General features: G+C 33.1%; 1 protein-coding gene across 9 annotated transcripts in view; it reads left to right on the top strand.

The window, feature by feature from the left end:
• Window positions 1–13,004, top strand: part of PPFIA2 (PTPRF interacting protein alpha 2) — a 664,129-nt gene that overhangs the window by 558,071 nt on the left and 93,054 nt on the right. For all 9 annotated transcript variants that reach the window (XM_074270868.1, XM_074270869.1, XM_074270872.1 and 6 more), the window contains one exon: window positions 11,165–11,300. In XM_074270868.1, the coding sequence (XP_074126969.1) occupies window positions 11,165–11,300 (136 nt within the window). The remainder of the gene's footprint in view (window positions 1–11,164; window positions 11,301–13,004) is intronic.

The raw sequence follows: 13,004 nt of genomic DNA, 5'->3' as shown, positions 1-13,004 counted from the left end.
ATCTATCCATCTATCTATCATCTATCCATCTATCCATCCTTTGCAACACTATTTTTGTTTTATGCATTTAAAGACTTATGAGAAGATGTTCTTGGCTTCTCCCAAACAGCTCAGGAATTCATGACATAACAGGAGTTAAGAATCCTTTTTTTGTAAGTTGGAACTGGAGCTCAGAAGTTAAATATTCTAAGATTGAGAAGGGTGAGGAGAGGGTGAATTCCAGGAATGTAACAGCCTCTAGAAAAGTCACTGGGATATATAAATCATATTAAAATAATATTCTACATCCAGCCATTCTGGAGAGCAATTTGGAACTATCTTCAAAAAGTTATCAAATTGTGCATACCCTTTAATCCACTTTATTTAACACTTTATTACTAGGCTTATATCCCAAAGAGATTTTAAAGAAGGAAAAGGGACCTGCATGTGCAAGAATGTTTGTGGCAGCTCTTTTTGTAGTGGCTAGAAACTAGAAAATGAAAGATGCCCACCAATTGGAGAATGGCTGAATAAATTGTTGTATATGAATGTTATGGAATATTATTGTTCTGTAAGAAATGACCAGCAGGATGATTTCAGAAAGGCCTAGAGAGACTTACATGAATTGATGAATTGATGCTGAGTGAAATGCAGGACCAGGAAATCATTATATACTTCAACAACAATACTATATGATGATCAATTCTAATGGACATGGCCACCAATAGAGAAGTAATGAATTGAACCAGTTACACCCAGTGAAAGAAGTCTGGGAGATGACTATGAACCACTACATAGGATTCCCCATCCCTCTATTTTTGTCTGCCTGCATTTTTTATTTCCTTCACAGGCTAATTGTACACTATTTCAAGTCTGATTCTTTTTGTACAATAAAATAACTATTTGGGCATGTATATACATATTGTATTTAATTTATACATATTTAACATGTATTGGTCAACCTGCCATCTGGGGGAAGGGGTGGGGGAAAGGAGGGGAAAAGTTGGAACAAAAGGTTTTACAATTATCAATGCTGAAAAATTACCCATTCATATACTTTGTAAATACAAAGCTATAATAAAAATATATATATTCTTATTCAGAGGAACCCATTTTATTGTATTATGCAAAAGCAGTGAACATTCCCAATCAGAACAAGCTAATAAATATATCTGACTGTTGATATGGCTTCTGGATATAATGCAAATAATGTAAATGAACATATTATCTGTGTGAAATACCCGTCATTTAACCTCGCTCATCCTTGGTTTTCTCATCTATACAATGATAAATTTTATTAGTAGATCTTTGAGAACCTTACTAGCTTTACATTTGTTAATCCTATGAGAATGACCAGTACTCTTGGGTTTCCATATTAATGATCTGTGCTTGTGTTGGTATGCAAACTCTAACTTCCAACATAAGTAGTCATCCTTGCCCACTTTAATCTTTGGTGTTTGGTTTCTTTTCATATTTTCCCTCAAAAACAACAGCTATTAAGCATAATATGCTCTAAAAAGGGGAGTTTACTTTTCATTAGGTTTAAAATAATTATATTTACTTGATAACTAAATAAAGTAAAAAAAGCTTGTTTAAACCAAAGATATTTCTAGAAAATTTTACATTAAAATATTTTATTTCGAACAATGATTTTTTTGGCTTTTTGTTCTGCTTTACATTTTTATATTTATATTTTCATTCTAAAATAAGAAATCAATGTCTTTTATTTGATGGTTTAATGACTACTTATGCAGTATATACTTATACTTGGAATAAAATTGTTTCTGGTAGAATTTATATTTAATCTTGAAAGAGACAGCATTGCAAAGCAGGTAGTAAAGGTGTTGGAATCAACTAAGCTGAGTTCAAATTCCTGGCTTATGTTGGGTGAATCATCTTTGATGAAAATAGCATTATTTTTGCTGCTTACTGTAAGAACTTATAAAGAAGGGAAGAGTAGAGCCTGTGAGTTGTAATATTTCTTTAAACTAATCAGAACCCATCTTTTTTTTAAATGATAAAATAATATCCCAAATGGAAGTATATATAATGAAAAGAGAATGAATTATTTCTCAGACAATTCTGAGCAAATAACTTCTATGTATTTGCTAAAGCAAGTTCCTAAACTCCTCTTCTAAGCCAGAGCTTCTTAAACTTTTCCTACTATTGGCAACTTTTCACCCAAGAATTTTTTTCTTTTTTTCTTTTTTCTTTTTTTTTTTATTAAAGCTTTTTATTGACAAAACATATGCATCAGTAATTTTTCAACATTGACCCTTGCAAAAACTTCTGTTCCAACTCTTCCCCTCCTTTCCTCTACCCCCTCCCCTAGATGGCAAATAGTCCCATACATATGTTAAAATATATGTTAAATACAATATAGGTATACATATTTATACAGTTATCTTGCTCCACAAGAAAAAATCAGATTTAGAAAGAATGTAAAAATAAACTGGGAAGAAAAACAAAAATGCAAGCAAACAATAACAGAGAGTGTAAATGATATGTTGTGGGCCACACTTATTTCCTAGTGTTCTTTCGCTGGGTGTAGCTGGTTCTGTTCATTACTGATCAATTGGAACTGATTTGGATCCCCTCTCATTGCTGAAGAGGGCCACATCCATCAGAATTGATCCTCATATAGTATTGTTGTTGAAGTGTATAGTGATCTCCTGGTTCTGTTCATTTCACTTAGCATCAGTTCATGTAAGTCTCTCCAAGCCTCTCTTATTCATCCTGCTGGTCATTTCTTACAGAACAATAATATTCCATAATATTCATATACCACAATTTACTAAGCCATTCTCCAATTGATGAGCATCCATTCAATTTCCAGATCAAAGGGTATGCACAGTTTTTTTTTTTTTTTTTTTTTTTTTTTTTTTATATTTAATTTTTTATTATATATATATATATATATATATATATATATATATATATTTTATAATATTATCCCTTGTATTCATTTTTCCAATTTACCCCCCCTCCCTCTATTCCCTCCCCCCGACGACAGGCAATACCATACATTTTACATGTGTTACAATATAGTCTAGGTACAATACATGTGTGCGAATATCACTTTCTTGTTGCACAATAAACATTAGAATCCGAAGGTACATGCAACCTGGGCAGACAGATATTAGTGCTAACAATTTTCATTCCCCTCCCAGTGTTTCTTCTCTGGGTGCAGCTACCTCTGTCCATCATTGATCAACTGGAAGTGAGTTGGATCTTCTTTATGTTGAAGATTTCCACTTCCATCAGAATACATCCCCATACAGCATTGTTGTTGAAGTGTACAGTGATCTTCTGGTTCTGCTCATTTCACTCAGCATCAGTTGATTTAAGTCTCTCCAAGCCTCTCTGTATTCCTCCTGCTGGTCATTTCTTACCGAGCAATAATATTCCATAACCTTCATATACCACAATTTACCCAACCATTCTCCAACTGATGGACATCCATTCATCCTCCAGTTTCTAGCTACAACAAAAAGAGCTGCCACAAACATTTTGGCACATATATGTCTCTTTCCGCTCTTTAGTATTTCTTTGGGATATAATCCCAGTAGTAGCGCTGCTGGGTCAAAGGGTATGCACAGTTTGATAACTTTTTGGGCATAATTCCAGATTGCTCTCCAGAATGGCTGGATTCTTTCACAACTCCACCAGCAATGTATTAGTGTCCCAGTTTCCCCACATCCCCTCCAACATTTGTCATTATTTGTTCCTGTCATCTTAGCCAATCTGACAGGTGTGTAGTGGTATCTCAGAGTGGTCTTAATTTGCATTTCTCTGATCAGTAGTGATTTGGAACACTCTTTCATGTGAGTGGATATAGTTTCAATTTCTTCCTCTGAGAATTGTCTGTTCATATCCTTTGACCATTTATCAATTGGAGAATGGTTCGGTTTCTTATAAATTTGGGTCAGTTCTCTATATATTTTGGAAATGAGACCTTTGTCAGAACCTTTGTTTTTAAAAATATTTTCCCAATTTGTTATTTCCCTTCTAATCTTATTTGCATTAGTATTATTTGTACAGAAACTTTTTAGTTTGATGTAATCAAAATCTTCTATTTTGTGATCAATAATGATCTCTAGTTCTCCTCTGGTCATAAATTCCTTCCTCCTCCACAAGTCTGAGAGGTAGATTATCCTCTGTTCCTCTAATCTATTTATTATCTCCCTCTTTATGCCTAAATCATGGACCCATTTTGATCTTATCTTGGTATATGGTGTTAAGTGTGGATCCATATCTAATTTCTGCCATACTAATTTCCAGTTTTCCCAACAGTTTTTTCCGAATAATGAATTTTTATCCCTAATGTTGGAATCTTTGGGTTTGTCAAAGATTAGATTGCTATAGATGTACCCTTTTTTGTCCTTTGTATCTAATCTGTTCCACTGATCTACCGGTCTATTTTGTAGCCAATACCAAATGGTTTTGGTGACTGCTGCTATATAATATAGCTTTAGATCAGGTACACTTAGACCACCTTCCTCTGAGTTTTTTTTCATTAGTTCCCTTGCAATTCTTGACCTTTTATTCTTCCATATGAATTTTGTTGTTATTTTTTCTAGGTCATTAAAATAGTTTCCTGGGAGTCTGATTGGTATAGCACTAAATAAATAGATTAGTTTGGGGAGTATTGTCATCTTTATTATATTCGCTCGGCCTATCCAAGAGCACTGAATGTCTTTCCAATTATTTAAATCTGATTTTATTTTTGTGGCAAGTGTTTTGTAATTTTTCTCATATAATTCCTGACTTTTCTTTGGTAGATGGATTCCCAAATATTTTATACTCTCAACATTTGTTTGGAATGGAATTTCTTTTTGTATCTCTTGCTGTTGCATTTTGTTAGTGATATATAAAAATGCCGAGGATTTATGTGGATTTATTTTGTATCTTGCCACTTTGCTAAAATTCTGAATTATTTCTAATAGCTTTTTAGCAGAGTCTTTGGGGTTCTCTAAGTATACCATCATGTCATCTGCAAAGAGTGATTGTTTGATTTCCTCATTTCCTACTCTAATTCCTTGAATCTCTTTCTCGGCTCTTATTGCCGAGGCTAGCGTTTCTAGTACTATATTGAATAGTAATGGTGATAGTGGGCAACCTTGTTTCACTCCTGATCTTACTGGGAAAGGTTGCAGTTTATTTCTATTGCATATTATGCTTACTGACGGTCTTAAATATATACTCCTGATTATTCTAAGGAATAATCCATTTATTCCTATACTCTCAAGAGTTTTTAGTAGGAATGGATGTTGGATTTTGTCAAATGCTTTTTCTGCATCTATTGAGATGATCATATGGTTCTTATTAATTTGATTATTAATATGGTCAATTATATTAATAGTTTTCCTAATATTAAACCAGCCCTGCATTCCTGGAATAAATCCTACTTGATCATAGTGTATTATCTTGGAGATGATTTTCTGAAGTCTTTTTGCTAATATCTTATTTAAGATTTTAGCATCAATATTCATTAAGGAGATTGGTCTATAATTTTCTTTCTCAGTTTTCGATCTACCAGGTTTAGGTATCAGTACCATGTCTGTGTCATAAAAGGAGTTTGGTAGGACTCCTTCATCCCCTATTTTTTCAAATAATTTATATAACATTGGGGCTAATTGTTCTTTAAATGTTTGGTAGAATTCACATGTGAATCCATCTGGCCCTGGGGATTTTTTCCTGGGGAGTTGATTAATAGCTTGTTCTATTTCTTTTTCTGAAATGGGACTATTTAAGCAATTTATCTCCTCCTCTGTTAATCTAGGGAGCCTATATTTTTGGAGAAAGTCATCCATTTCACTTAAGTTATCAAATTTATTGGCATAAAGTTGGGCAAAGTAACTCCTTATTATTTCTCTAATTTCCTCTTCATTGGTGGAAAGATCCCCCTTTTCATTTGTAAGACTATCAATTTGATTTTCCTCTTTCTTTTTTTTGATCAAATTTACCAAAGGTTTATCTATTTTATTGGCTTTTTCATAAAACCAACTCTTGGTTTTATTTATTAATTCAATAGTTTTTTTACTTTCAATTTTATTGATTTCTCCTTTTAATTTTTGTATTTCGAGTTTAATTTTTGGTTGGGGGGGTATGCACAGTTTGACAACATTTTGAGTATAGTTCCAAATTGGTCTCCAGAATGGTTGGATCCATTCTCAACTTCACCAACAATGTATCAGTGTCCCAATTTTCCCACATCCACTAAAACCTTCTTCATTATCTTTTCCTGACATCTGAGCCAATATGACAAGTGTAGTGGTATCTCAGAGTTGTCTTAATTTGCATTTCTCTGATGAATAGTGGTTTGGAACATCTTTTCATATGGGTAGAAATAGTTTCAATTTCAACATCTGAAAATTCTCTATTCATATCCTTTGACAATTTATCAATTGAAGAGTAGCTTGATTTCTTATAAATTAGAGTCAATTCTGTATATATTTTGGAAAGGAGGCCTTTAATCAGAACCTCTAACTGTAAAAATGTTTTCCCTGTTTATTGCTTCCCTTCTAATCTTTTCTGCATTAATTTTGTTTGTATAAAAGCTTTTTAACTTGATATAACTAAATTTTCCATTTTGTGATCAATAATGATCTCTAGTTCTTCTTTGGTCACAGATTCCTTCCTCCTCCACAAGTTTGAGTGGTAAACTATCTTATGTTCCTCTAATTTATTTATAATCTCATTCTTTATGCCTAAATCATGAACCCATTTTGATCTTATCTTAGTGTATGGTGTTGTATGGGTCCATGTTTCTTCTGTCATATTAATTTCCAATTTTCCCAACAGTTTTTGTCAAATAGTGAATTCTTATCCTAAAAGCTGGGGTCTATTATTAGATTGGGTTTGTCAAACATTAGATTGCTATAGTTTTTTACTATTTTGTCCTATGAACATAACTTATTTCACTGATCAACTAGTCTGTTTCTTAGCCAATACCAAATGGTTTTGGTAACTGCTGCTTTATAATATAGTTTTAGATTAGGTACATCTAGGCCACCTTCATTTGATTTTTTTTTTCATTAGTTCCCTTGAAATTCTTGACCTTATGTTCTTCCAGATGAATTTTGTTGTAATTTTTTCTAGGTCATTAAAATAGTTTCCTGGGAGTCTGATTGGTATAGCACTAAATAAATAGATTAGTTTTGGTAGTATTGTCATCATTATTCTATTTGCTCAACCTACCCAAGAGCATTTAATATTTTTCCAATTGTTTATATCTGACTTTATTTGTGTAGAAAGTGTTTTGTAGTTTTGCTCATATAGCTCCTGACTTTCCCTTGGCAGATAGATTCCCAAGAATTTTATATTATTGGCAGTTACTTTAAATGGAATTTCTCTTTGTATCTCTTGCTGTTGGATTTTGTTAGTTATATATAAAAATGCTGATGATTTATGTGGATTTATTTTGTATCCTGCAACTTTGCTAAAGTTGTGGATTATTTCTAATAGATTTTTAGTAGAATCTGTGGGGTTCTCTAAGTTTACCATCATATCATCTGCAAAGACTGATAATTTGGTTTCCTCATTACCTACTCTAATTCCTTTAATCTCTTTTTCATCTCATTGCCGAAGCTAGTATTTCTAACACAATATTGAATAGTAATGGTGATAGTAGGCAACCTTGTTTTACTCCTAATTTTATTAGAAATGGTTCCAGTTTATCACCATTATATATGATGCTTACTGATGGTTTTAAATAGATGCTACTGACTATTTTAAGGAAAAATCCATTTATTCCTATACTCTCTAGTGTTTTAATAGGAATGGATGTTGTATTTTATCAGATGCTTTTTCTGCATCTACTGAGATGATCATATGGTTTTTGTTCATTTGTTTATTGATATAGTCAATTATGTTAATAATTTTCCTAATATTGAACCAGTCCTGCAGTCCTAGTATAAATCCTAGTTAGTCATGGTGTATTATCTTGGGGATGGTTTTCTGTAATCTTTTTACTAATATTTTATTTAAGATTTTTGCATCAATACTCATTAGGGAGATTGGTCTGTAATTTTCTCTTTTCTGTTTTCATCCTACCTGGTTTAGATAAAGGTGCCAAGTCTGTGTCATAAGAGGAATTTGGTAGAACTCCTTCATTCCCCACTTTTTCAAATTCTTTATGTAGCATTGGAGTTAATTGTTTTTTAAAGGTTTGGTAGAATTCACATATAAATCCATCTCATCCTGTGGATTTTTTCTTTGGGAGTTGATTAATAGCTTGTTCTATTTCTTTTTCTAAAATGAGACTATTTAACCAATTTACTTCTTCCTCTGTTAAGCTGGGCAACCTTTATTTTTGATTGATAATATATTCTGCTCCAGACTTTTACCTTTACTCTGTATATATCTCCCTACTTCAAGTATGTTTCCTATAAACAACATATTGTAGGATTCTTGCTTTTAATCCTGTCTGCTATCCACCTCTGCTTTATGGGGGAGTTTACCCCATTCACATTCATGGTTAAAATTAATAATTCTGAATTTCCTGCCATCTTGTTAACCCTAGATTATCTCTTTCCTTTTCCCCTTACCCCCCTCTCCAGTATTAAATTTATGAGTGCCACTTAACTCATGCAGCCCTCCTTCTTTAGGATTCCTCCTTCCCCTTAGAGTCCCTCCCCTTTTCTTAAACCTTTCCCTTTCAATTTCTGTCTTTCCTTCTATTTAGCCTATTCCTTCCCTTTTTGCTTTTCCCCTCCTACTTTTCAATGAGGTGGGGGAAGTTTCTCTGTAAACCAAATATGCCTAATATTTTCTTTTTGAGCCAATTCTGATGACAGTAAGATTCACACTATGATCATTCCCCCTCCCATCTTTCCCTTAGAAATAATAGGTTTTCTTTGCTCTTCATGAGATGTAGTACCTCCACTTTCCCCTTTTTCTGGAACAATTTCCTTTCCACCTTTAGATCCTTTTTTATGTTATAACAGTAAACCAAATTATACATGCAATCTTTATATATAACCATAACAGAAATACAGTTCTCAAGAGTTTTTGTTTTTGTTTTTGTTTTGTTTTGTTTTTTACCTTTTTATGCGTCTCTTGAGTCCTATATTTAGAGGTCAAACTTTTTGTTTAGCTCTGTTTTTTTTCTCAGAAATAAATGGAATTTATCTATTTTATTGAATGTTGATCTTCCCTGGAAGAAAATGCTCAGTTTGGCTAGGTAAGTTATTCTTGGATGCATACCAAGTTCCTTTGCCTTTCTGAATACCAGATTTCAGGACCTTCAATCCTTTAATGTGCTAGATTCTAAGTGATCCTTATTGTGGCTCCTCAATATTTGAATTGTTTTGTTTTGTTTTGTTTTGTTTTTTCTGGCTGCTTGTAGTAATTTTTCCTTGGTCTTATAGTTCTGGAATTTAGCTACTATATTTCTTGGAGTTTTAATTTTGGGATCTCTTTCTGTAGGTGATCAATAAATTCTTTCAATGTCTATTATTCTATGACATCTGGGCAATTCTCTTTGATGATTTCCTGAAAAATAGTGTGTAGGTTCTTTTTTTCATCATATATTTCAGGGAGTCCAATAATCATTAGATTGTCTCTCCTAGATCTATTTTCCAGGTCTGTTGTTTTCCCATTAGGTATTTTACATTTTTTTCTATTTTTTTTTCATTTTTTTAGTTTTGCTTGACTGATTCTTATTGCTTTATTAAATCACTTGTTTCCATTTGTTCAATTCTGAATTTTAGTGTGTTGTTTTCTTCATTTACTTTTTAAACTTCTTTTTGTATTTGTCCAGTTGAATTTTTGAATGAGTTGTTTTATTCTATGGAATTTTTTTCTATTTCACAAATTCTATTTTTTAAGGAGTTATTTTCTTTTTCTATTTCACAAATTTTGTTTTTTAAGAAGTTATTTTCTTTTTCTGTTTCACAAATTCTGTTTTCCTAGGAGTTGCTTTCTTTTTCCAGTTTATCAAATCAATCTTTTAATGAGTTTTATGTTTTTCCCATTTGACTATGTCTATTTTGTGTTGCCTTTTCCAAACTCTCTTGCAAGTCTTTCACTTCCTTTCCTCATTTTTTCCTCTAGCTCGCTTTTAAGATCCTTTTTAAAGTTCTTCTAGAAGAGTCTTGTATGATGGGGACCAGATTATTTCACCTTTTAGAACTTCATCTGGAGACAATCTCCTTAGGGTTTGAAATCTGTTCTTTTCTTTTGCCATAAAAGCTGTCAATTGTTAGAGTCCTCTTTACTTTTTTGCCCATTTTTTTAAGTTAAATTAAGGTCTGCCTTTAGGGCTGGAGAGGTTTTCCAAGCAACGGCAGCTATACTGAGTCAATGCTGATTCACTCCTGGTTCTGGCCATTCCTTGTGGAGTCATCAGCAATGCCCCAGGACTCTGTGCTATCTGCCTGGTGTTTGTGGTGGAGTCTGTTCAGACACCCTAAGACTGTGCTGCTCCAGGATTCTGAGCTGGCATTTGTACTGGTTGCCCTGGCAATTTAAACAGACCTTTTTTAGCAATATTTGAAATTATCTTCTGCTGATAATTTCTTGCAGTACCAATATTCATGGGTTCTGCCCATCCAAAGCTAATTCAGAGGCTGGATTTTGTAATTATTGTGAGGATTGTAAAGAAAGTCAGAGAGAAACTTGTGTCATCTCTGCCATCTTGGTTCCATTACCCCAATCAGAATCAATCTTAAGCCCCACTCCTGGGTCTAATTCTTTTCAGGCAATGTCCTTTGTATTGGACAGTCTTGAATTAACTGTTTAGTACATTGCATTAGTAATTTATTAAATAGATTGGGGAAGCTAAGCGGCACAATATATAGAGTGCCAAGACTTTTCCTGAATTTAAATCTAGCCTCATGTATTTCTTAGCTGTCTGAGCCTGGGAAAGTCACTTAATCCTTTCTGCCTCAGTTTTGTCATGTGTAAAATGATCTAGAGAAGGAAATGGCAAACCTCTCTAGTATTTTCCTCTGAAAACCTCAGTTAGGGTCACAAAGAGTGAAAATACACTACTGAAAACTACTCAACAACAGCAATAACAGTTAAAGACTTGATTTTGCTTTACAAATACCTGATTTATTTCTGTGGAAACATACACTATTGACTGAATGATTATTCAGTGATGATAAGTGATTCACTATTTGAATTTTATATTACATCTGAATTCACTTGATGGGTAACTGTAGATTTTTTTCTTCCATAGGACACATTTGGATACCTCAACAGAACTTAGGTATTCTGTAGGTTCTCTTGTGGACAGCCAGTCTGACTATAGGTCAACTAAGGTCATAAGAAGACCCAGAAGAGGCCGTATGGGAGTCCGAAGAGATGAACCAAAGGTTATACTTTATACTTTTCAGCTCATTGATTATAATCACTATACTCTGTTTCATTACTAGTCTTATTATTGAAAACATTAAATTCCAATGAAAACTATATCATTAGTCTTATGTGATACAAAAGGATGATCTTGTGGATTTGGAGTTGGAACAACTATTACTCCAATCAGAGGATTGTAGCTACATATTTAGAGATTAGAGGTTGTCAAATCCAGTCTCCTTATTTGACAGATGAGAATAATGAGGCAATACAGTTTAAGTCATTTATCTAGAACCATACAACTAATAAGTGCTTAAGTAGAATTGAAGTCCAGGTTTTCTGGATTCCAAGTCAAGTAACCTATCCACTACACCATACTACTTTCCAAAATGCTGAGTATATAAATAAATATGTGTATATATATATATATATATATATATATATATATATATATATATATATATATATATATATATATATATATATACTCAGTTATTAGCTGGTAAATCATTGCACCCCTTTTGTCATTTTGCTCAGGTATAAAATACTTAGTTTGAGCTCAGTGGCTTTGAAGGTCCAATTAATTTATGATATCATGTAATTCTTATATTTGTTAGAAGGAAGCTTAGTTATTGGATACAAAGGTAGATTTAAAGTCTCCTGAAGACCTGAGTTCATTTCCTGCTCCAATGCTAATAGACTGAGTAATCTTAGATAGGGTTTCTCATATCCTAGGCCAGAGATAACAAACATGTGGTCCAAAAAACTCTCAAGTGCTGTCCAAGCCAGATTAAAATAGAAACAAAACAAGTAAAACATAAATATTATATTTTAAAACTAAATCAATGTGCAGCCCCTTATGCATGGATAAATGACACTTTTTTTCCTTTTGAATTGATCCCATTGCTCCAAGCAACTCCCCCAAACTATAAGTTGCAGAAGACCTAACTTGCTTGGGTAAGTGAGTCTTCCTCCCTTGGGGTACTCAATACTCATGAAATCACAGGTCTAAAGTCCAGCTTTATTCCCACTATTCTATAATGGAAAAGTGTTATTAAATATGCATATATATATGTAAATAATATTTTAGAGGAAAATGTGAAGTCATTAACTATTATGAATTTGCCCAGAACTCCTCGGTTAGATTATACAATTACTGTAATTATCTATTCCATTCAATATTACAGCTCATACATTTTAAGCTTTTCCAATACATGGGGAGCAATATCCCATAAGATTTTTTATAGCTTTTTATTGACAGAACATATGCATGGATAATTTTTACAACATTGTCTCTTGTTCTCACTTCTGTTCCAACTTTTTCCCTTCCCTCCCTCCACCCCCTCCCCTAGATGGCAGGCAGTCTCATACATGTTAAACGTGTTAAAGTATATCTTAGATACAATATGTGTGTATAAAACCAAACAGTTCTCTAGTTGCACAAGAAAAATTGGATGCATTCTTGCAAAATGCAAAAATGGAAGTAGTCCACATTTATTTCCCAGTGTTCCTTTTCTGGGTGTAGATGATTCTGTCCATCATTGATCAATTGGAATTATGTTGAAGATATCCACTTCCATCAGAATACATCCTCATACAGTATCATTGTTGAAGTGTATAATGATCTCCTGGTTCTGCTCATTTCAATTAGTATCAGTTCATGTAAGTCACTCCAAGCCTCTCTGTATTCATCCTGCTGGTCATGAGAATTATCTCATAAGATT

Source organism: Sminthopsis crassicaudata, chromosome 5 (assembly GCF_048593235.1).
Source record: "Sminthopsis crassicaudata isolate SCR6 chromosome 5, ASM4859323v1, whole genome shotgun sequence".
Classification (NCBI taxonomy): Eukaryota; Metazoa; Chordata; class Mammalia; order Dasyuromorphia; family Dasyuridae; genus Sminthopsis; species Sminthopsis crassicaudata.
The sequence above is the reverse complement of the archived record's forward strand: the minus strand, read 5'-3'. Positions and strand labels throughout refer to the sequence as shown.